The sequence below is a fragment of the Mastomys coucha genome, unplaced genomic scaffold, assembly GCF_008632895.1.
Source record: "Mastomys coucha isolate ucsf_1 unplaced genomic scaffold, UCSF_Mcou_1 pScaffold6, whole genome shotgun sequence".
Lineage (NCBI taxonomy): Eukaryota > Metazoa > Chordata > Mammalia > Rodentia > Muridae > Mastomys > Mastomys coucha.
Window position 1 is genome coordinate 99799408 of NW_022196912.1, and position 25026 is coordinate 99824433.

The 25026-nt window shown below is 50.3% G+C and overlaps 1 protein-coding gene across 1 annotated transcript in view; it reads right to left on the reverse strand.

The window, feature by feature from the left end:
* The window catches only part of Ltbp2 (latent transforming growth factor beta binding protein 2), a 94223-nt gene continuing 69197 nt past the window's right edge, over window positions 1–25026 (reverse strand). Inside the window, exons 14-36 of the mRNA XM_031356737.1 lie at window positions 24851–24890; window positions 23976–24089; window positions 22018–22146; window positions 21430–21558; window positions 16859–16978; window positions 11766–11885; window positions 10673–10795; window positions 10335–10460; window positions 9654–9779; window positions 8507–8629; window positions 8286–8411; window positions 7740–7862; window positions 6983–7114; window positions 6442–6567; window positions 5762–5905; window positions 4782–4973; window positions 4247–4330; window positions 3189–3317; window positions 2818–2955; window positions 2571–2738; window positions 2046–2327; window positions 1546–1695; window positions 1–1199 (exon numbers count right to left, since the gene is read on the reverse strand). Of these exons, the coding sequence (XP_031212597.1) occupies window positions 1054–1199; window positions 1546–1695; window positions 2046–2327; window positions 2571–2738; window positions 2818–2955; window positions 3189–3317; window positions 4247–4330; window positions 4782–4973; window positions 5762–5905; window positions 6442–6567; window positions 6983–7114; window positions 7740–7862; window positions 8286–8411; window positions 8507–8629; window positions 9654–9779; window positions 10335–10460; window positions 10673–10795; window positions 11766–11885; window positions 16859–16978; window positions 21430–21558; window positions 22018–22146; window positions 23976–24089; window positions 24851–24890 (3090 nt within the window). The 3' untranslated portion in view covers window positions 1–1053. The remainder of the gene's footprint in view (window positions 1200–1545; window positions 1696–2045; window positions 2328–2570; window positions 2739–2817; window positions 2956–3188; window positions 3318–4246; window positions 4331–4781; window positions 4974–5761; window positions 5906–6441; window positions 6568–6982; window positions 7115–7739; window positions 7863–8285; window positions 8412–8506; window positions 8630–9653; window positions 9780–10334; window positions 10461–10672; window positions 10796–11765; window positions 11886–16858; window positions 16979–21429; window positions 21559–22017; window positions 22147–23975; window positions 24090–24850; window positions 24891–25026) is intronic.

The window sequence follows — 25026 nt, forward strand, 5'->3', positions numbered from 1 at the left end:
TCCAGATGAACATTTTATTCCCCCATGCTCCTGAACCCCCAGCTAGCTTGTATGCAAGTGCATCTCTTAGTGGGAACAAGGGCAAGTGCTTCTGAGTGGAGGAGAATAACAACTTTGAAGGTCTGGCTTCCTCTGCCAAGACCAGCTGAAAAGGAGACCTTTATATTGTTAGCTCATCTATTTGGATTTCCCCGTAGGGAACAGATGTGCCTAATAAAGGCCTTTGCAGGTGGGTGCCAGAGCTTGTGACAAGCCTCACTGCAGGCACACAGAGGCTCTAAGGGGGCTTCTAGTACTTATTTGCCCAAAGCAACTCAGTGTTTTTAGATTTGTCTAACTCTTGGCTCCTCCTTTTTTATCAGCTCGTCCTGTTTTCCACATCACTTTCTTGCCGACCTTTCTCAGGCTCATGTCTCTTCCTTTGTATTTCTGACACTCAGCAAGTTAGAGTATTAGCCCTCTTCTCTGAGATGAGGGAAGCCGGTCCCTTCTTAGGGGCCACTGAACTGTCTATGGAATGGAGATGTGGCAAAAAGAGCTCATTGCAGCTTAGCCGAGTGGTGGATCTGAGAGGTGACATAGGAGCTACTCCCCAAACCCTCTCTTGCTCCACAGATGAAGAGGACATCCCCAGGCAGATGTAGCCACTGTCCCCATTTCAGAATCCTCAGGATGATGTGTGGATCACAGCTGGAAAGGGGTGCCTGCAATTTTTGCACAGCCGAAGAGCACAGCCTGATGAGCTCCCTATAGTGCGGTCCTGGGGACAGACTGGTGGGCGGTGTTTCACGGCCAGTGGCTGAAGCACTAAAATATTTGTGGTGTCTGAGCCAAGCAATGGCATAGAGGCAGTGACGGAAGCTCACACCCAGAGTTAAGCTGGAAGAGATAAGAAGTTGGCAAGGCTGGCAGAACTGGGCTCCCGAGCCCTGGCCTGATGCCATCACATCGTCTTCCCTGCCTCGATGTCTCCCAGCTAGGGAAGTAATCTCAAGCCCATGGCTGATGGCTAAAGCCATTTCCAGATAGCTGCCCACAGTGATCCCTCACTCTCTACTCCTTGGCCGCACAGTGTGGGGGGCCTGGCTCTGCCACGTAACCCGGGGAACAGTGGCAGCGATAGGAACCCTCTGTGTTCTCACAGTGACCGTGTGCACAGAGCGCTGCAGGCCCGTTCAAGTCTTCACACTCGTTCACATCTGTGGAAGCAAGAAAGACAGCTGCAGGGGTCTCTGTGTCCCTCTAGCCACCAGCCCCTTCCCTGGATATGACACCCAAAGGCCCCCTCATCAGACCCCCGCCTCATCAGGCCACCCTAAAAAAGTCAACGAAGGGACACAACCCAAGAAGCAGTCATCTTAGCATGCCCAAGACTAATGCCTTCAAGTCGTTGCTTCTCTTCTGTGGAGGATTGACCATTAAACCTTTCGTTGGTGGATGACTTTCTCTAGCTTGACACACGCCCACTAGGGGGCAGCAGCGTGTTTCCCAGCTATTCTAGACAGAGTCCTGTGGTAGGCGCGGTTCTCACTGCTCCAAACTCACCCACACAGGCCATGTGGGCCGCATCCAGCTGGAAGCCTTCAAAGCAGTCACAAGTGTAGCCCTCCCGCACGCGCACGCAGCGGCCATTCTCACAGCCATTCAGGATGCCACATTCCTCAGCCTGAAGGCCTTCAAAGGAAGCCAGGGGTTCTAAGAGAAGGTGAGAAATTAGAAGGCTGAGGCCGGGGCTTAGTTAGACCCCAGGCTCTCACTAGGACCCACACCCTCCAGTACAAAGGTGGTCACTATTGTACGTCAAGGGTGGGATTGTGTCAGTGGATCATAACAGTCCTCCAGAAAGACACTGCAACAGAGGTTACACTCTCCTAAAGGTTTGGGGTGATAGACATGTATGGTAGAGTCTGACCCATGTTGTTGGGAGTGACGGCTTGGCTGCTTGTGCCCAGTGTCTGTACCCTTCCCTGTCCTCACCCAGCAGGCAGGTGGATGGGGTGAGGGGATGGCAGTGCCCGGCTCTTCTCCAGTCTTGCTGCACATACCTGAATGGCTGGCTATATAGTGAGGCTGAAGTTCAGAGGGTTGCAGAGGAGGCTCAAGGATGGGTATGTTGTCTCCCAGCTGACTGGCTGTGTTGGAGAAGGGAGGTTCAGGAACAGCGTCCTCAGGGCCCAGGTAGTTATAGAAGGGGGCCCCATCTGGGCCGTAGAGGTTTTCAGGCAGATCATCTGGGCCAGGGCCATACTCATAGCCTGGCCGGAAGTGGATCCCTGCTTCCCGCTCTGCCTCGATCCGAGCCACATTGCACAGCTGAGCATAGACTTCTGTTGGGGAGGAAGGAGAAAGGTGCTGCAGTTTAGTTCCTGCTAGCTGAAACTCAGGAAGCTGGCTCATATGGCTCTTGGCCCAAGAAGAGAATATGTGGGGATTCCTGACCAGGCCTTCGCCTTTCTTTGTTCTGAATGACCTGGATGGAGGGCAAGGTTAGGGCTCCCTGATGGCTCTCTTTTCAGGGTGATAGTACCCCTTTCCCAGAGCTAAGCCCAGATCTGCAGGCACCCTCTTACCAGATCTCCTGGGTGGGCACAGAGCACACTGCTGGCTCCAGGCCTCCCCATCTTGGCAGCAACACTCTGTATAGGTAGTAGGATGCCCACGCAAGGGCTGGCTGCACACGTCATTGGTGACTTTTTTCCAGCAGATGTCCATGTGGATGTCATGGTCAGGGAAGTCCTCTGGTGGCACAGACCCCAGAAGACTGTGAGTCCCACACCAGGTCTGTGCCCCCTGATGCCTGCACCCCCATCTACTCACCTGTGCTGCTGGTGCTGTTCACACAGCGCTGCCCACTGAGGTCCAGGATGAGGGGGGGACTACAGAAGCAATGGAAGGAGCCTTCTGTGTTCACACACTCGCCATTCTCACAGGCCAAGTCCTGGCATTCGTTGTGATCTGTGGTGTGAGGAAAAGGTGGAGCAGGGCCACAATGGCCTTTTGACAATGCTCACAGAAGGGTTTGCCCATGAAGATGCCCATCTTGGAAGGGCTCTCTCTAGGGATCATCTCCAACAGCCTAGGCCTCCCCTTGCCTCAGACCCGCCTGCTGTAGTGGGCATCTCTCCCAGGAAGGGGGACTCTTAGCAAGAGTGGGACTAAGGGTTAGCAGAGCCCATGTGAGTCCTCACCCTGGCATTTCCTGCTGGAGGCATCATAGTGGTAGCCAGGGTTGCACAGGCAAATGTAGCCAGGCACTGTGTTGAGGCATCGGCCATTCTGGCAGAGAGTAGGCCCAAACAGTACACACTCATCGGCATCTGTGGGAGGGCAGAGTGAGGTGAGAGATGGGGAGAAATGGCAGGAAGGGGTACTTGCAGTCAGAGGCCATCTGAGTGAGTTGGGCAAGTTGCTTAGGTTCTTTTTGCCTCAGTTTCTCCTTGAAAATACTGCTTAACCTCTTGCAATTGTAACGAGGATTAAGAAATGCTAATACCCATAAGGCACTTTAAATAGCACTTGACACAAAGCCAGCACTCAAGACAAGCTGCTTGGTATCCAGTGTGAGAATGCATGAAGCCACTGGCTTCATTCCCAGCAACACACACACACACACACACACACACACAACAGGCATGCACACCACACATGCACAAATGTGTATACACATGCACTCACATGCACATATACCACACATGCGCAGGTGTGCACACACACACACATTCATACACACTTGAGAACACACATGCACTCACACACATCACACGTGCTCACACATGCACCCATGCACACACTTTTTTGTTTCCATTATTTCCTTCTCAGGACTAGCTTTCTGAATAAGGAACCAAGGGATCCAGTACCTGAAACTCTCCAAGAAGAGTATAAGCTCCCCAAGGTTTCTGCTTTGGTGGGTGGAGCCAGAGAGGTAGCTACTGTCTTGACCTGGGTGGCAGTGCAGTACCTACCTACCCCAGTCTGTGCTTGTGTCCAGGTCTGGTGGTGGTGAGGTTAAACACCACAGTGCACCCTCTAGACTTGAGAGCACAGGGGAACTGAGCTCAGGATCATGCAAACACTAGAGGAGGATCTTGGCTGAAACTTTCCAGTTAAAAATATCAGGGATGGGGAAGCCCCAGATCCCCAAAGACAGAAATGACCTGGAAGCCGCAGCTAGGTGTAGGACTTCCTAGGACCTCATAGAAGAATAGGCCAGGGTTCACTCTGGCAAGTGGAGTTTGAGGATGGTTACCTGTATACATGGTTTGTCCGAATGTCCAGGCTCCTTCCACTGGGATGTAACCTTGACCACTGGGGCAGAGCTCACTGAATTCAACTGTGTACGAAGGCATTCAAGTTCAGAGAGAAAATGTTATGTTATGTCTCCCTACCCCCAATTTTTTGTTTTGAATTTTGTCTTTTATTTTTTTTTTTTGAGACAGGGTTTCTATGTAGACCTAGATATCCTGGAACTTACTCTGTAGACCAGGTTGGCCTCGAACTCATAAGAGAGTTCTGCCTTCCAAGTGCTGGGATTAAAGTCGTGTGCCATCACTGCCCTGCCCCACCCCCATTTTTTAAGGGTGTAATTATATAATAGAGGCTGGCCTGGATCTGTGCTGTGTAGCTCAGGCTTGCCTCAAACTCATGATCTTTCTGCCTCAGCCTCCTGAGGGCTGGAAGCTGGAATTGCAGGCATGGGCCATCACCCCTGGCTCCTTCCTCTTCCCCCCAAGTACCACACTGCAAACTGAGCCTAAGAGTCTTTCTAGCCCTTAAGCCCTTACCTGAGTCCTCCGAGGGGCAGGGGTCACAGGCTTTCCCCCATCTGGCACCCTGAGTGCAGCAGCACTCAGCCTGTGTGGAGTTCTGGCCCAGGATCTGAGAGCAGGGAGGACCTCCACTGTGTTCAGAGTAGCATTCCATGCGAATAAGGCCTGGAGCTTGGTCCCCTGTCAGGACCTCTGGGATTCTCTGAGCTGTGTGTGAGAGAAGCCCCCTATTACAGTCTGTTCATGACCCTTTGAGGCATCCCTGCCCTCAAGTTGATTTTTTAAACCTAGTGTCTATAGAGAAACTTATGGTGTGCAGTATCTCATGCAGGAGTGGCTACCATTGTCATTCCCCTACCACAAAGACACTGCCTCTCAGAAGTGACATTTAAGGAGGTACTAAGGGGTGAAATGGGACTCTGACCCCAGTGCTTCTGATGCCCAAGCCCCTGATGTTTCTAATGTACTACCTGCCAACAATCCCCATGGGCAATTCCCATCTCTGGCATACCATATGAACATCTTTCTGGTCCCTTCTGCCTCTCAGGGACTCCAAACCATTCTCCCCTCCATTTTTCTTTACAAAGTCCCCCTTGCTCTTTTCCAAGTCACCGACACCAGCTGAGTTCTGGTCTAACCTGGGGTAAAGTGGTCCAGCTTAGCTCAACTTCAAGGTCTCCTTAATCTAAAAGACCCATTCAAGGACTGGGTGGACTCAGGGTCTCTAACAAACTCAATCAGAGGTTCCCTGGGGGCTATTCTAGGTGCCAGAGCACCCTGAATTTCCCTAGGTCATCCTAGCCATTCAATGGGTATGTTGTCTGACACATGCTGGCAAGTGTGGCCCTTAGATTCCTGTCCCCTCTCTTATCCCATCCCCCAATACTGGCCCACCGAACTCTGCTCAGTGGCAGGAGCTAAATGAGTGAATGGCTTTTATGAGCCAGAGTCCTTATGGGAAGTGGCAGGAAGGGAAGGGGCCTCCCAGGTCTCACCTCCAGCCACCCGAGGACGGCAATGTCCTTCTTCTGCGTCATACTCCTCAAGGTCACTGGCACAAAGGCACAGGAAGGAGCCTTCCACGTTCTCACAGAGCGCAGCTCCACACACTGCCAGCATGAGCTCACACTCGTTCACATCTGCCAGGCATGAGGACAGAGACCAGGAAGTGAGTGCACCCTGCCCCTGGCTCCAGCCCACGTAGGCAGGCTCTCATCCCCTACCACACTCGGAGGAAGCAAAAGTGGATGCAGATTATGGGGAAAGTGGGCCGGTGGGTAGAAGGCATGGTATGGAATAGAGAACAAAGGTTGCTGAAAGTGGTTATGAAAGCAATCAAAGAGGAGAGTTCCCACCTCTGGGTGTCTCTTGTGTCCCTAAGCTCTCTAGGGAAGTGAATGGGACAGGAGGTCTCTTCCTTCTTTGCTTGCTCCTTCTGCAGCAGGACTGGCCATTCATCCTACCCACCCAACAGCTATGCTCTCCGGAAGGGAAATTTCCCTCCGTGTGATTTCCATGATCACCCTTTGGGGTCCTATCATGGAGCCCCAGAAACATGAATGTGTCTGGAGAGGACCCTAGTACATCCTTTCAAGAAAGATAACCATTGGTGGAAATGAGAAGGGCCCCAGCATCTTTCCTAGCCTAGACCTTGGGTAGCCCGCAGGCTACTCACCAACACACTCCCAGCCTGAGGGCGAGGTCTCGAAGCCCTGGTCACATAGGCAGCGGAAGGAGCCATCCGTATTGTCACAGAAGCCATGGTTCCCACACACAGTGTCATTGGCACATTCATCTATGTCTGAGGGATAATGGGGACCAGGGTGGGGGGGTATGCATACTCCCTATGTTTGCGGGGAGTACTTATTTATCTGGTCTGTTAACACCAAGATTTGAAAACAAACAAACAAACAAACAATAACAACAACACAATAAAACAACAAAAACAACAATAACAACAAAAACAACTCCTCGACACAGCATAAGAAACCCTTAACTCTAACATTCCTCTTTAATTTTTGTGTAAGCATCACTGTATGGAAAATAGAGAAATTTCAAAGAAGTGCCCAAACAAACAGTGTCCTCAGGAGAAATTGTTTCTAGTTCAGTGCGGGGAAAACCCAGCTCTCTTCGGCCCTCCTCGACCTTTCTCAACCTTTCTCGACCTTTCTCGGTCCTCCTTGGCCCTCCTCCTAGACCTCCATCTTCCGACTCACCAATGCATTCTCCATTTGGTGCCACATAGAAGCCAGGCTGGCAGCCCAGGACGCAGCGGTAGGAACCAGGGCTGTTCTCACACCTCCAGGCTCCGCACACTGGGTCTTCACGGTCCTCACACTCATCCACGTCTGTCCCCAGAGCCATAAGAGAGGGGCAGATGTGTAGCTAAGGTCACTGCTATGATCCCACCTTGCTGACATTACAAGCTCATATCCGTCTGCTTCTGAGGTCCGAGGCCCATTTCATGTCACTATGCTCACCTCACCCTAAGCAGATGAATTCAGGGTAGTTTCCCCTGACCCAGCAGGGCTGAGCATCTAGGAAGACAACTATGCACCATTTGGGAAGCTCTTAGAGCCAGTGAGCTCAGCCTCCTCTGGGCCATTTTCACCCCAGTGGGGTTCAGAGAGCTTTCTTCAATATTATCTCCCTTATCCAACTTTAAGATTGTCTGTAACCATCTGTCCCACCAAAAGACATTGAACATAGCAGGTGTTTGGTATCTACTGAACGTATATGGCCTTTAAAACTGGACAGTGGGCTCTGCCGGTATAAAGATTGTTATCTTTATCATGGCAGCCTCGGGCAGGTCGCCAGTCATCACCGTCTCAATAAATACTTTACTTTGGATCCTGTAAGAACTGCTTTACTGCCTGAGAAGTTGTGTTCATCGTTCCAGGGAGCTAAGGAGAACACGGGGACAGAGGTGGGCAGAAGTAAAGCCGAGCCCCACCCAGTCCCTGGAGTGCTTACCCACACACTGTCCGCTGTCTGGGGAGGGGTGAAAGCCAGTCTCACACAGGCAGCTGAAGGAGCCTTCTGTGTTGACACAGTGTCCTCCCAGACATGGGTCTGTGGCTGCACATTCATCAACATCTAGGATAGAGATGCCAGTGAGCAGATGCAGCTAATGGGTCTTGCTAGAGCCCCAAGCAGCTTCCTTTGGACCTCAAGAAACCCACAAGAGAGCTAGGGAGAAGCTCAGAGTAGGGAGATCAAGGGGACAGTCCAGGGTCAGGAACCTGAGGCCATGCTGTGGGGAGGGCTCTGGTGTGGGAGCTCTGTCAGCAGAAAGGTAACACTGAGACCCTGGAGAGCATGCACAGCTGCCACAGGCATCACAGACAATCCTCTGATAGACTCTAAGTACTTCCTTACAGGCCCGGATCTTTCACATCTCCCCAGCCCTGAGTGGGCTGTGGGCCTGCTGTTCACTTCAGTAAAGGTATTCAGAAGGGACTCTGATCTAGACACCAGCCCTGCTGGTGGACCTTAGACATGACCATGCTGGCATCTTACCCTGGCATCTCGTGCCTCCCTCAGCACTAGCAAAGCCGGGTGCACAGAGGCAGAAGAAGGACCCCAGGCTGTTGAGGCACTCGCCATGAGGAGCACAGTGCTCCTCTCCAACACACTCGTCCACGTCTGCAGGGGCAAGATGGGAAGGGAGTGTCTCCAGGGATGCCTTCACCTCTGCAAGACATTGTCCCCAGCTCCTGACGGGAGACCTGGGTACTCACCCTCACACGTGGTGCCATTGGCCAGCTGGAAGCCCTGGGGACAGAGGCACTGGTAGGAACCTTCTGTGTTCTTGCACTCGCCTCCCAGGCAGCTGTTCTGGGGACCGTCACACTCATCCACATCTGTAGGGCCACAGGGAGGGACCTATCACCTGCCTGAGGGGACTGGACCTGTGATGTTTATCTCCCTTCCCAGAGCAGCACAGCCGGGGAAAGCTTAGGAGGGGACGACAGAGAGAAGGATGGCAAGAGATCTTTCCATTTGGTCTAGCCTTGGCTGGGTTCCTTCACACCCAATAGTCCTGGCCTAGGGAAACCAAAGCCTCCTTCCCCTGTCTTGGGCTGAGAAGCAATGGGAAGTGAATCAAGAAAACAGATGCCCGGAGCCTGAGACAGTAACAGAAACTCTTTATTTTGCCTGTTTGTAAGTTTGTTTTGAGATAGGATCTCATGTAGTTGGCACTGGCCTTGCCTCCAAGATGGCCAGGGATGACCTTGAACTCCTAATCCTCTTGTTTCTACCTCCTAAATGCTAGGGTTACAATGGTGGATCATCATAGCTATCCTGCCTGCCCGCCCCCCCCACATCCCTTCTCTCGATAAGTAGCTCCGGTTGGCCTTGGCCTTTGAGTCATTCTGACTAGGACTCTCGATTGTTGGGATTAGAGCCATTATTAACATTATTGGGAAGCACAGCAGGACACTCTAGAATTGTGGTCCTCAACCTTCCCAATGCTGCAACCCTTTAATACAGTTCCTCACGTGGTGACCCCAAATCATACAATTATTTCATTCCAACTTCCTAACTGTAATTTCGCTCCTGTTGTGAATCATAATGTAAATATCTGATATGCAGGTATCTGATATGCCTCCCCTGTGAAAGGATCATTTGACCCCCCAAAGGGGTTGAGACCCACAGGTGGAGAACCACTGCTCCAGATGCTTGTCACAATAGAGAGTCACTCTGTCTAGGCCAAGGCCCAGGGAACCACATGTGGCTCTTGTTATCCCTCGGTGCTGCTGAGCCACTGCAGCCTGCACACCAGTGCTGTCATGATGTGTGTGGGGTTCTTGTTCCTTCTCATACTTGCCTGGTTAGTCCACTGCAGCCCAGTCATACTCTCCCCACGGAGGAGGGGTCTCTTACCTTCACAGCTATTGCCTAGGGGGCTGGGCCGGTAGCCCCGGTCACAGTCCTTGCAGGAGAAGGAGCCCACGGTGTTGGTGCAGACGCCCGTGGGGCAGATTCCAGGGAAGGCACATTCGTCCAGGTCTAGGCAGAGAGACAGCTGTGGCCGTGGAACCAGAAGGGCAGTTCCAGCAATGAAGCCTTCCCTCACTACACCTCTCACCCATCTGGATCTCCAGAGAAGGGCAAGCCTTGGCCATACTCTAAGGCAACCTCATACTTCCTTTCTAGAAAGCTCCTTGGGTAGCCGTGCCTCCAGCTTACCTCTTTTGAGACAGTGTCATGTAACTCAGACTGGCCTCAAACTTATTCGATAGCTAAGGCTGGCCTTGAACTCCATCCAGATCCTGCTGCTCCCAACCCCCAAGTCCTGGGATCGTAGTCATCATGCAAAGTCACCTATGGTGACATTAGCTTCCCTCTTGTCTCTGTGACCATTTGTCTCACCTCTGAACTAGGAAGTTATGTCAAGTTCAGAAGCTCTCTGAGGTATACGGGCTGAGGTCAAGTCTCCCAAAGTTCCCTCTAACCTAACCCAGAGACTCTGAGGATCAGCCCAAGGCTGGAGACAAACAGATGCTCTTCAAGAGGGAGGGCAGCCTGTGTTATGTCCCTCTGTCACCACCTCTCTCCTGTTACCTTCACAGGCAGTGCCATCTTCGTTCACCCAGTACCCACTCTGACAGGCTGAGCAGGTGAAGGAGCCCTCTGTGTTGAGGCAGAGGCCGGTGGGGCATGAGGCTCGGCTGGCACACTCGTCCACATCTGAAACAGGCCATTGAGTTCTGTATGGGATTCTGCAGGGCAGATATGCCAGAGACTCATAGGTGGGCAGGGAGTGTAGGAAGCACGGGTTTTGGCAAAGGGTAGGATAGGCCTTAGGATAATTCAGGGTTGGCTACAGGGGTTGGCATGCAGAGGGAAAGATGACGGAGGCTTGATTTGCCTGCGCCAAGAAGGGCGCTACATCTTAGTACCTTGGCAGCCCTTCTTGTCTGGGGTGACCTCATAGCCCGGCTCACAAGAGCATCTGAAGGAGCCTTCCATGTTGATGCACCTTCCATGGGCACATATCCCCGGGGTCAGACACTCATTGACATCTGTGGATAGAGTCCAAGAGGGTGCACTGGCCTCCTCTCCTCCTTGCCCTCTCCCCACTGTAGCAAGCCTAGCACATCTTCATTATGAGCCCATGGAACCGGCCGTCAGAGGGAATGTAGGCCAGCCACCCTTGGAGAGCCGTGAAGCCACGCTGCTTGGTTTCATCTAGGCATAGCAGGGCTGTACCCTCCTGAGTGTTCCTCAGCCACCCTACACAGTCCTGGAAAACGAGCCCACCTAGAATGTTAGAAATAAGGTGTCCAAGATCCCCAACACATTCCATCATGAGTCTCATCCTCTCTAGTCTCTTACCTGCCACCAAAAACTTATATTTCCTACCCAATGAGTATTTCCAGTACGTGGGTGGGCAGTGTGGAGAGAGGCCAGGCCGTGCCTGGGTGGCTGTGGCTGACTTGAGGGCCTGGGAACCATCTGCCCTCCCCGGAGCCTCAAAGCATCTATTCAAAACATGGCTCCTCCTAGAATCAGAACCTTGAGTCTTTTCCCTGCGGGGGCTGAGGAGAAAGAGCACTCCTCCCCACTGTCACAGAATTGTTTTGGGAACAAGAAGTGCCACAGCTACTCAGTGGGAGGCGCTCCTTATACAGTGCTTTAGTGTAGCAAAGAGCCTGGTGGCTGGCTCTCTTCAGTCCAAGACCCCATGGCTTCTCATCCCAGTCAACAGAAGCCAACCGCAGGAGCTTCTGGGACTTTGGGATAGAGCTTCGGAACGGATGTGGCTAGGCAGCAGAGGAGGGCCCCACCCTAGCTGATTCAGAGGGCAGAGTCCCACAACTAAAGCACACCCACATCAGGCTCAGCATTGTCTAAGAATCCAGCCGGACGAAGGAGGACAATACCCTCTAAGCCACTTCTGTCTGCCCACCTCTTCCCCTCCCTGTGTGTGTGGTCGACCAGCCATCCCAAGACCAAATGACCCCACTCAGTACCTTGGCGATCAACCCTTACCTACACAGCTCCCGCTCTGGCCTATGTATCCCTCCTCACAGGCCAGACAAGTGTAGGAGCCAGGGGAGTTGACGCATCTCCCATCAGGGCAGGTACCAGGGTGACGGCATTCGTTGATATCTATAAAACAACAGTCCCTCCCTTGGTCATCTATGAGAGCCATGACCCATGGGTACTTTGTGTCTGCAAATCTTTGACCCTGCCCTGTATGGGGAAATGGATATCCATTTTGGTACAGATGAACACTAGGAAAAAATGACTCCCCCAGTGTGTTTCCAACCCTTCCTACTTTCCTCCCTCACTGTTCTAGAGCAAAGATTAAAAAGAGGACTTATAGACCCCGCAGGTGGCTGTAGCAGCCAGTGGGTACTGTTAGCTGTGTGAAATCAGATAGCTGCAGGTTTTACACTAGATTGCTTGGGATGGGCCTCACGTTGCCCTTGGTCAATGCTTAATCCTTTACAAGGGGTAGCCATCTGGGGGGACAGCAGTTAGTTGGGCAGTTACCACAGGCCAGCAAATCACCAAAGGGCAGTGTAAGCCAAGTGTTTCCCTGGCCAGGGAAATGAAGGCTGAACTTCATTCTTGGGGATGACACGGACCTGCCTTGAGGCTAAGTGCAGACTAGAGGGTCGAGGCTGGCAAAGCACAAGGTCTCAAGACTCAGCCAAGATCCAGAGGCCCCAGGCAGCAAGGCTGAGTCTACCAGGGCAGGCAAGGAAGAGGGGCTAAGGAGAGGGAGTGACAGCAGGAAGAGAAGCTTTGCCCAAGGAGCCAAGTGCAGGGTTCTTCACTAGTGACTTGCCTGTCAGGGATTCCAGCATCCAGGGGAAGGAACTGAGGGAGAGAGGTCATACCACAGGGACTAAACTCTGGGTCACAACCACATGAGGACAATACGCTCCTCTGGCACAAATATCAAAATGTCTGGCCATCAGGGTGGCCAAGCAGAAGGAAAGAGGAGGGTTTACCCTCTTCAATTGACGATTATTCTCTGGGAGAAAGTCGAGTGGCTTAAGCAAGCCAAAAGGGCCTACTGTACAGAAGCAAGACTTATTCAGCATCCAAGAGGGCAACACAAGAGACGGGCCAGGAGAGAGAAGCAAGCTTCCTGCTCAAGGACCAAAGCCAGTGGGGAACAGTGCAGAGCAGAGTAGAATAGGGGGTCTGAGGCTCAGGGTAAAAAGGAAGACAAGGGATGGTCTGGCCTGCGGAAGGCGGGCCACTGAAGCTGAATGAAAGGACTCAGGACCTCCAACTTTGGCCACACAGGAGACAGTCAGCATCAGACCTGCTGCTCCTGTTGAGGTATCTGAGGGGAGATGGAAAAAGATGGAACAGAGAAGTGGTCTTTCTTCCAGTGATATGAGACTTTAAAGATGGAAAAGTGGGGATTGAGGCAAGAATCCTTCTAATGCCACACTGATTTTTTTTTAAAAAAATAGTTTTAGGACCATCTTTCAGACATTGGGCAAGGCAGAACAATTGCATTTTCCAAGAGAAAGGGACCCCAGTCTGTCCTATCTACATTGTGTCGGGTACACTTGCAGTGCATGTAGCACTGGATGCTGGGCATTTACAAGTGGGACTCACTAACATTCAGAGTAGAGCCTACCTCTTCATTTTGGGGCATGTATTTACTTCCTGGTCTCTTGTGTTTGATTGACACCTTGGTGATAGCCAGTAGGTTGTGAGGGATATGATGTGCATAACTTTTGAACCAAAGTATTTCATTACATGCCAGCCTGAAGTATCTTCTTTCTTTCTTTCTTTTATGGGGACTTCGGCCTGCCCCAGACATTGGTCAGGAATGGTTTAGTCTAGTACTGGCAAGGAAGCATAGGTTAGAGTTCTCGACTGATTCTGATAGACGCCGGACACTGATGAGCTAGAAGTTTGACTGTGTTCTCTATAACTAATTTCAGGGTTGTTTGTTAATGAAGCACAGCCTAGTGCAAGTTGTTAATGCTACTTCCAGCTTTCTTTTTAGGTGAGAGTCCCAGGGAACAACAACAGTAATGTTAATATGTGAGGCGTCTTTCAGTGAAGAAAAGAGAGAGGTCAGAAGACCAGGCTAGCCCCTCAGTCTTCACCTGAAGTAGGGAAGGCCTTTCCCTTTCTGGAGTGGACATTGCTGAGCCATGAGACAAGCTGATCAAAGGAGACAGAAGAAAATTCTAGATGGAGTGAATTCCATCACCAGATACCCCAAGCCTATCCCGTCTAACTCATGGTAGCCAAACTGGAGCCTGTCACCGGGTGGAGATTCTTCTGTCTAGTCAAGAGTTTGAATTTTAACTTAATAATATGGTATGTTTTGGTAGAGTCCAATATTCTGGTTGGTTTGGGGAATATTTATTGCTGTATTTCCAGCCCATGGCTAGTATACAGCTGGCACTCAACAAATGCTTGCTAACCAAAATATGAAACACTATGCCTAAAATAATACACATTATCCTCTTAGTTGAAGGCTGCTAAAGAGACCGCCAAAGGGATCCAAGGAATGGTCACACCAGGGACTAATTTGTAAGTCTGCGGTCCATACCCTGGGAGGATCCCTGAGCCTCTCTCCAGGGATCAGTCTCTGGATGCGGAACTGGGAGGGCACCCATCCGTGTTCCAAAACACGGCGAGAGTACAAAATGAGACTGGGAGGCAGGAGCCAGGAGTTCAGGGGACCTTGGGTAAGAATAGGGGACAGCCAAGGCACTGGCGGTGTAAATGAAGAATCTGCTCTCATGGGAAACCCGAGTCCTGGGTATGACGGAGATGCCATGGAGACTGATGCATAGGCTACTATTCAGACCTCACAGTCTCTCACCAGAGGCTTCAGACTTCAGTGCAGAGAGAAAGGAGAAAGGGAGAGGAAATTGACTGGGCTCCCGGAGAGACGGGCAGGGCCTGTGGTTACAGATGGAAACCTGGAGAAGTGTACAAACTACATCACTCTTTCAACAGTCCCGGAGTGTCTGCCCAGGGCCAAGAACTCAGTCTGACCTTGCAAATATGGTGCCTGTCTAGAACCTTTTTTCTGGATGGGGCAGAGCCACTCAGAGTAGGACCTGGATGTGGAGGAGTCGGGATACCATAAAGAGAGGGCCTTACAGTATGCTTGAGTTGGTCTTGCGCATCAGCCCTCTGAGATGAGTGTGGCCATTTCCATTTCCAACCATGAAACACTAATACAGGCCAGGCCTGTCTGCACTGGAGCCTGTGCCTGCCCTTAACACAGACAGGTTAGCGCGAATCTGATCTTTTCAATGTTCTGGAATTTCCTGGTTCATTTCCTTTAGTTTTGCTTTTCTTTTTAGTAAGTCCTGATGCTAAGTGCAAAGCACTGCAATGCCCGAAGAGGCTCTCTTACCAAGCACTTAGCGAGGCCAGCTGGCACACAGAAGTTACCTACCAAGTGCTCTGCTCACTGCATTCTCTTGGAAATGCCAAGCTGTCTTGTTTCTATTAATCTGATGAGGACAAAGGATAGGTTCCAGCTTTGATCATGCATAGCTGAGTTTTAAGCAGAAGAGCACTAAGAGGAGGGCCCTGCGAGAAGGTGGTACTCTGGGGGAGGGCCCTGAGGGAATGTGGTGCTCTAGGGGAGGGCCCTGCGGGAAGGCAGTGCTCTGGGGGGTGAGGACAGTTTGCCCCACACCTATAGTTACACTTCCATAATACTACTTTACTTAGATCTCCTGGGGACCCACATTTCACTTCCATGGTGCAAGGTCTCTCCTTTACAAGATCCATGAGCTTGCTCACCCATTACTTCCAGGACCAGGCAAGACTGATATCAGAGCTGATAGGATTGTGGCAGATTCAAACCTGTCTGTGAGGAGACTTATTGGCAGTGTCCTAGCCCATCTTTTAGCTGTGTATGGGAAAGGGGAGATCTATTTGTTGGTCCATTCACTCATCAACCGGCATTTGTTGGATGCCCATGCACAGGTCGCCTAGCAACATGGCCCATCCTCAGGAAGCGTCTATATTAACAAGTGTTAGCAAGAGGGTTAAAGCTGCCAGAGACATATAACTCTCAGACCACATGAAGCTCAAGAAGGAAGACCAAGGTGTGGGTGCTTTGGTCCTTCTTAGAAGGGGGAACACCCTCATAGAAGTAGGGGGAAGGGGATGGGATAGGAGGTTTCCAGGAGGGGAGGAAAAGGTAAAGAAGATAACATTTGAAATGTAAATAAAGAAAATATCCAATGAAAATAAAAAGGACAAAAAAAGAAAAAGAAACTGATTATATGATATAGCTATCTCTATAACATAGCTGTAGTTTGAATGTTTTGGAAATAATAATATACCTATAAAATATTATAATATATAATATATAATAATATTTAACATATAGTATAAATTACTATTATATGATAGTTTTATTTTCTTTTTATAAGTTAACATGATAACTTATGAATTAATAAATCTTATCAGTAGAAATTAAAACTTAAATATTTTAAAATTTCTTTATAACAATTATTTGGAAAAATATGAAATCAGATAATGTCTGTTAACTATTCCCATGCTTTCTCTGATTTTTTTTATTAGTTACATCTTCTGAGTTTAAGACATATTTTCTTAAAAATTCCCCAGATTGTCAATGTCCACTTACGATTAACTATGTCTTCAATTAGTCATTTTTTTTACAGACATTGCTGTTTTTAATAAAGGAAATATTCTTTTTTATCTAGGTCTCTGTTAAGTTCAGTACAAATTCTATCAAATGGAGGATAATATGAATTCCAAATTTTCACATTCAATTAAATATCTAAGAGTTTACACACAGACACACACACACACACATACACACACACACACAAAAGCTGCCAGAGACATCCTTCCTCTGTTATACAAAGAGAGCGCATTTTTAGGGGAATGGGGCAGAGGTATGCAAAGACGTTCATTCCTGTAGTGTTATACAGATTTGTATTTCTCTGCCATGGGGGTGGGGCAGAAAGGATGCCAACATATCACCCAAAAGACAGAAGGGCTCAGGGATTCATAGATATGGCTCTGCCTGTAGGCGTTGGCTTAGTATCAAGAGACTCAGTGGAGGGCAGATGGAAGGGGAGCTGGTGGAGGTAGCACCTTACCTTGGCAGTGTCCTTTCCTGACCATGATGTAGCCCTGATCACACTCACAGTGGTATGAGCCCTCTGTGTTGCTGCATCGCCCACCACTGCACACCCCAGGCTGCTCACACTCATCTATATCTGCAAATACATAGAATGGTCCTGAGTCAAAGCCAGCCCCAGACAGGGGGTCCTGAAGCATCCTTTCCGGAGGCCATGGACAAAGCTGCTTAGGCAAAGAAGGCACATTTGTTGTGGTCTGATTGCTTGAAGGGACTCCTAGGTCATCTCTTAGACTGATCAGACTCTGGGGCCCTTTGAGTTCTTTTCTCCCACGAATGGATACTTCTAGGGTCCATGGGAGCCCTTGCAGCTTTCTCCTCCTGATGTAAGAGCTGGGCTGACGTAAGGTATCAATCCATATAGTATGATCTAAGGGGGTCAAAAATTCCCCCTGCCCTGGCACTAGTACAGTAGATACTGAGTCTACCACTAAGATTCTTAAGGATGGACCTTCTTAGAAAGACAGGGAGCAGCCAGGCAGTGGTGGCACACGCCTTTAATCCCAGCATGTAGGAGGCAGAGGCAGGTGGATTCCAGAGTTCGAGGCCAGCCTGGTCTACAGAGTGAATTCCAGGACAGCCAGGGCTACACAGAGAAACCCTGTCTCAAAAAACCAAAAAAAAAAAAAAAATTAAAAAGAAAGACAGGGAACATTGCAGGCAGCCAGGGATCCATGGCTTGGATCATTATCTGAAATACACTGATACCCCACAATGGCTCTAAAGCCTGATCTTGGTCAGTCACCCCTCCCTGATTTATCCCCTTCCTTGGCTCCTTGCTGGCTCTAGGCCTCCTAGGAGTTTGGCTCACAAACCTGGTCCCAGCCCAGCTGTATTTGCCCACACTTATTGGTATTATCTTTGTTGTTGTTGTTGTTGTTGCTTTGTTTTGTTTTTGTTCTTCAAGACAGAGTTTCTTTGTAGTCCTGGCTGTCCAGGAACTCACGTCTGTAGACCAAACAGTCCTTGAACTCATAGAAATCCACCTGCCTCTGCCTACCCAGTGCTAGGATTAAAGGTGTTTACTACCACCAACCAGCCCTTGGTATAATCTTAGCTATGGTAGATTCCCATGAGTCCAGCTTCCAAATCTCTGTTCACACACAAGCCTCTGCCGGGAATGTCTTTCCTTTCCTGGATAACCAGCAGATTCCTAGTCTGGGTTCAAACCGTGCCTCAGTGTACCAGCTCTGCTCTGTGACTACTCCCTGGCTCCACCATCAAAGCCATCATGGCCCCTCTCTAGCACAGGTTCAAACACTTCACAGCGTCCTTGTACAGACTGAGTGAAGGCAATGAGATGAATAAAGTACCTGGCTGGCAGCCAACACAGAAGGAATGTTTGCTAGCATCGCTCCAGCATAAACCTTCCCCTAGAACCCAGTGTGCTTCCATGGCAGCAATCCTTCCTCTATCGCTCCAGTTCTCAGTGGAGCCTCTGGCAGGGCTGCCACATTCACCCTCCCCAGCCCACACAGAGATCCTGACCTTCAGTATAGGCAGACCCAAGAACTTCCTGGGAACAGCTCTCCCGGGAATTCAGAAACAGCTGTGCGAGCTCCAGGAAGCTCTACTGCCAACAGAGAAGAAAGGGGAAGGAACTCATGGGTAGAGAGAAAGCAGAAACCTGATGGGAATAACCTAGCTGAAGCCAGCAATGCTGCCTAATAAACGGATGGCGTTGGGGAAAGCAATTTGTAGAGAGAAGTGGAAATGGAGACATGGGTTCTTGATATCTAGGCAAAGATGGATAAAGCACCCTGGAAAAGGTAACATCAGATGTAATGGGCAACGTCCTTGTGACATAATAAAACCACAACACATGGAAAATAAAGCCAAAGGAGGCCAGCGATGGTTCAGTGGGCAAGAGTTTGCCACCCAGGCCTGGAAATCTGAGTTTGATTGCCAGAACCCATCTGAAGATGGAGGAGAGAACCAACTCCACAAAGTTGTCCTCTGACCTCCACATGGCCAGACACCCTAACACATGTAAAATAGATACGATGTAACAGAATACACAAGCCCTACTGTAAAAGCTACAAGAAAAAGGAACAGCCACACTGGAAAACTAGCAAAAAGGTAGGAGTAGGTAAGCAATTCACAGATGAGGAAACCCCAAGGCCGAAGTGCAAAGAGATACACTTTCTAGAAGGTAAGTTATTATGCAAAGTCTTATTTTAATTTTTAATAGGTAATTTATACATCTACTTAACTTAAAACTTGTAATAATTTACAATAATTAATTTATACATATGAATCAATGCTAGATTAAAGTAATGAAACACTGCTTCGCGAGACTGGCAAGATTTAAGAAGTGAATGCGAAATTGAGTAGGTCCTTCAAGTGATGGCCAATCCCCAGTGGTCAAAGCACTTCAGCTGACCTCAGGTTCTTCCCCTCTACAGCTGTCGGGGCTGGCAGAGACCTCTGGACACCAGGCTGGCATAGGACAGAGCTTCTTGTCTGGGCCTGGCAATACCATTCCCTGTAGCAGCTTTAATTTGCCCAGGGCCAGCTCCCAGGCTCGATGTGCAGAGAGCAGTGCCTCTGGCCCCAGCACCTACAGCAGCTTGCTGAAGCCTGGAAAGCCCGTCTCCTGCCTTTTCCTTGGCTCTGCCACACTGCTGTCTGAGTCACCTCCTCCCCGACAGACAGACGACAGAATCATCTACCCTTAACAAACTTGGCACTACAGTCACTTCACAGACTGGCCTCACCTACAGCCACTTCTGCTAACAGACTCCAGTCACCCTAACTGCGTAATTCCCAGGGCACGCAATACTGGCCTATGCAGAAATGGTTGCCTTTCCCTGGACTACCTGCTCCCTCCATTCCAGCTGCTGCTCGTAGAGGATCATGGGAAGCAAACCACGCCCCAGAGTGGGCGTGACTTCGCGTCTGCGTCCAATGCTGCAATAACTAGGTGTAATGTTGTGGGTGTTCTAACTCACCTTTTGAGGCTTCATCTGGCAAAGCATACGGTGGCAATGAGATCCGCAGGGGTTGGAATGGTATATATAACAAAGCGCCGAGAGTAGCTCTCAGTATAAGTGCGCATTAAATGAGAGCTGTTTATAGTCTACCCCAGCTCAAGCACCTGCTCACGGAAACCTTCTCAAATTCTCTGCTACATCAGTTGCTTGCTTATCTAGACCCCAACTGGGTCATTACTCTTGCTCATTCAGTTGATTGTCTTCAGAGCTCAGCACAGGGCCCGGTACCTGGCCACTCACTCAGAACCCAAGTACCTACTGCGTCCTCATGACCAGGTTCCCTCACGTTCCTGTTAAGTTGAGCTTCTCTACCTCCCTTCTGCACATAAGGAAATGAGAGGACTTGGATGGCTTTGGATTCTGAAGGCCAGATCCTTGGAATCAGATGTTGAGAAGACTCTGACAAAGAAAGGATTACTCTGTGGCCATCAGGGGAACCTATGATCAGGGTCAAGCAGCAGACTAACTCCAGAAGTGTGAGCCCCAAAGTTTTCTCAAGGTGAAAACTTCCCAGCTGCCTCTGAGTCTCCAGGCGCTGTGTATAAGGCTTCCTTATTTCCTCGTGAACTTACTCATAAACAATGTACAGGAACATTCTATTCTACAGAAGGCTCTGCACAGTGTGCTGGTTAGTTTTGCCAACTTGACATAAGCTGACGTCATCAGAGAGGAAGGAAGCCTCAGTTGAGAAAATCCCCTCTGTAATCAGGCTATAGGCAAGGCTGCCGGGCCTCTCTTCATTGGCGATTTGTGCAGAGGGGCTGCCTGTTGTGGGTGGTACCATCTCCGCGGGGGTGGTTCTGGGTTCTATCAGAAAGCAGACTAAGCAAGCCATGGAGACCAGTGCAGTAAGCAGTACTCCTCTGTGGCTCCTACATCAGCTCCTGCCTCCTGGTTCCTGCCCTGTTTGAATTCCTGTCTTGGGTTCTCTCAGAGGGCTGCAATTCAGGATATGTGAGCCAAAAACAAAACAAACAAACAAACAAACAAAACATTTCCTCCCCAAGTTCCTTTGGGTCATGGTGTTCCATCACAGACATAGTAACCCTAAGACACAATGGAAGCATGCTTACCAAGAGTTGCGTCTCTGTGGCTAGACCTTCCTGGGAAAGATCAAAGCCTGCGGGTATCCCCACTGTTGGGCATCAGAACTCTTCTCCCAAATGTACACATGTCCCTTGGTCTCCTGAGAGTCCCCATGGGTGGCCCTCATTCCCCAAAAGAGAAGCTTCCTTGTCACCTGAGTCCTGGCTTTCGGTCCCCATCGTCAGCCAAGTCTCTGGCCTACCCTTGGCCCTAGCCACAATTCCTCGAGGCCTTTGCAAACATTGCTATTTTCTGGATTCTTCTTCCTCCTTATGATGCCATCATAGTTTCAACTTCCTCCCAGATCAAGGCCAGAGCTCTTTTCCCAAGGATCTGGTACTCTTCAATGTTAACACTGTGCATGCCTGGTTCCTCTTCCACCCACACTGTAGGGCCAAGCCAAGAGGTGTTCTCCTATGCCCATTCCAGGCCTAAAGCAGGTGTCACTCACCTTGGCACTCCTGTGTGTCTCCTAGGGTGGCTAGTGTGTAGCCAGGATAGCAGAGGCAGGAGTAGGAGCCCACACTGTTGACACAGCGCCCTCGTCCTTCACAGGGGTTCCTCAGACACTCATTGTCATCTAACCAGAAGGAGGCAGGGAAGGAGGTCATGGAGGCCAGTGTGCCTTTCTCTGGGGACATCTGCCACCAAACTGCCCCCACTAGAGGATGGTGCTGTGTGGCATCGAAGGGGTGAAGGAGCAGAGGAGGCAGAGGCAGAGATGAAAGTCTCAAGGCTGAGAGCCACAGGCCAACCTGCTGGGTCCTCTTAGGCACTAGGAGTCTTTGGTGATGACCAGTGCCTCCTCCCTCCTCATTGTCCCCTTCCCTCAGTGATCCCACAACCACTTCCTTTCTCCTTCACAGCCTGGCATATCCTAGGTTGATGTCTGGTTAGTTATATCCACGGAGAGTGTTCTAAGCTAGCCAACTGTAGGATACTACTTGGATCTTGTGCAGCCTGGACTTGTGACTGTGTCCCCACACTCTGTTCCTATTTGCTCCCACCATTCAGCAGGCCCAGGGCACCCAGTAAGTACCAGTGCAGTAGTCCTGGCTGGGGTGTAGCTGGTAGCCAGGGCTGCAGAGACATCTGTATCCATTTGGGAGGCTCACACAGGTCCCAGGGCCACAGATGTTGGAGGCTCCAGCAAAACATGGATCAAAGCCTGTGGAGATGGAGCAAGTAGAGGTAACAGCAGAGTGGAACATGCTCAAAGGCAGTGAAGTAGGGTGAGGAGACAACAGGGTTAGGCTCAGTGGCCTCAGAAGCCCACTAGAAGGCCACACACCCTTAGTAGGCCCTCCTATGCTAACAGATAAAATGGCCTCATAAGACTCGTGGGACCCGTGCCTGGTCTCTGAGCCCATTTGAGTACATCCTCCTGACAGAGATCTGATGGCTTCTAGTAGCCCATATTCCCTACAAATAACCTCCTTACCCTCACCCTCAACCTAAATGTGGGCACAGCTCTTACCCAAAGAACCAGTGCCACCCACCCCTGGAAACTCTTGCCCATCTTCCCATAGCCTGGCAGACAGATCTAGTGACCAGGTTCCACAGATTGAAGAGGCTAGCTTATTTGTCTTATATCTCTAATATTAGGGAAGTACTTAACACTTATGATAAGTGAATGAATGAGTGAGGGAATGAGTAAATGAACCAATAAACTAATAAGGGAACACTGCTTTCATCTGTGTTCACCCAGTTGTGTTAGTCCATAGGCACATACCTAGGGCTCCCTTCCCTGCCCCATCACTCTAAGAGAATACAAAAGCATCGACAGAATGGGTCAGAAATAGCCCAGGTTGGTACTCAGAGGGACTTTACAGCATTGCTAATCTGGGCTGAACCAGATACCCACAGTGCTCTGTGTGCAAGGTGACCTTCTCCCTAGCCTGGTTTCACATTTGTACTAGCAGTCCCCAGCCAGTTCCAAGTGTCCACTCAGTGAGGTTGGAAAATGGCAGGGCAGAATCTGGATCAGACAAAAGACTGAAGCTGCTGCTGAGGGCCACTGCAGGGGGCAGGGCTGCTGAGGACCACTGCAGGGAGCGGGGCAGACTGGCTTCACTGTATTGTGGTCCCTCCTCCAGGAATATTTCAGCTGTCAGTCTCAGCATTCCCTAGTTGAGTCCCATGTACTCAGCCCTTCCTGCCTACTTGGAAGGGGATGCTCTCTGGAGTCTCAGAGGACTTACTCTGAATCCTGGGAAAGGTCAGTGGAGAACTCTCCGGAAAGCCACAACCCCACCCCACCTGCAGCAGGCTGCAGGCTTTCTCCACTAGCTGGAGGAAATCCAAAGAACTCTAGCCACCCTCGACTCCTACTCAAGGTGACCCTCTAGCTAAGAGCACAGCTAGCCCCTAGAGAGGGCAGGCAAGAGGGCACGCACGTGCACAGAGAGCCATGGTGACAATACTGTACAATGATAGCCTTGCTTCTCCTGAACCAAGTCCTCAGACAATGAGCCTTTGTGGAAGGCACATTCCACAGCCAGGTGGGTTTGCCAGGGACCTCCCCCACACCCCTTCCCTTCCCCTCATCACTATGGTTGACCAGAGGGAGTCTTGTGCAATATAACTGTCCCTTCCCCAAAACATCCCTCCCGTGGGCAGATGGCTGTCACTGTCAGGGTCCTCAGTGATTCAGGCCCCTCTCACCTCCTACTCTATGAACTCCCATTCTTCAAGAAGTTCCCCCTCTCCCCAAGATGCTCCAGAAAGATCCATGGCTTCCCTCTGAGTCCTCTGAGTAGGACCATCCTCAAAAGGGCATTAGTGCCCAGGCAGGGCCCTCGTCTTTACTAGACAGGCTTTGTGCCCTCTGTGAGAGCAAGCCAGAACCACAGCTAGGTCAGAGTTGCTGGAGACTGTTTATCTGGTTGAGGAAGCAATAGAGAAATTCCACTCCAAGACCTGCCCTGGACTTTGGTTCTGGGCAATCACATCTCCCAGAATTTGGGGCACAGAGCCTCCAAGGGCTGCTGCAGCTACCTGGGGGGCTGTGTGTCACCAAGACATCACTGGAGGGAACCACTTGCTCTTCTGCTGGACTCTCTGGAATGCCCTGTCCAGGTAAGGATGGTGCTGGTCTTCCAGTGGCATCCCCTGGAGAGGACAGAGGGGAGGAAGCAGAGTCCATTGCTTGGCAGTGGCCCCTCAATGTTCCCCGATGGTCAGACACCCAGAACCAAAAGTATCACCTAGGGTTCCCAACATCCACCCTCTCTTTTGGCATATCTGCTCTCCTCCCCTCATAGTAGTAGAACCCGAGGAGTGTAAAAATGGCTACATTAGGCTTGCTGGAGGCAGAGATGCTGCACCCCCATCTCCTAATTGCCTAATTGAACATTCCCTTGCTTTCATTTGTAATGCATCTTGCAGCTTACAAAATGTTGCTGCAGACACAGCACCCAGTTGCCATGAGAGGCAACAGGTATCATGTTCACATCACAACAGGGAAAGACCAACATCCCTGACCCTGAGCTCAGCTCTACTGAGAGATCGACTCAGGGTCAGGGGAGAGGATGAGGCCCCTGGGGGAAAGAGCCCTGAGGCCCCGCAAGCTGCTACTTCACATAGTGCCTCCTCTTTGCCCTGATTTATGTGCTGAGTGGCCTGAGTAGCATCATGAGATTAAGAAAGAGTCATTAGGAAAATGTTCACAAAGCATTATGGGAACTTTTACTAACCTCACAACCTCTTAGGGAATTGGGGTTCCCGGAAAGAGCACTCACGCTTCACATCACCACACTACCTCTGATTTGCACCCCTTGGGTCTGTTTATGGGTAGCCATTCCATGACTAAACTAACGCCTTTTCCTATTTCTTTCCCTTGGGGGCTTCTAGGAGGAGGAGCAGGAACTCACCTGGTACCCGAGCAGGTAGGTGGGGAGCACTGGTTGTGATCTGCGCAGAAATGAAGGTTATTTGGGGGAGGGGATCATCTGTTACTCCTAGGATTTATTTCTTCCTCACTTACCCCATCTCCTTCCTGTTCAACTCTCTCAGCGAGCGAGTTTTGTTTTTCGTTTTTTTTTTTTTT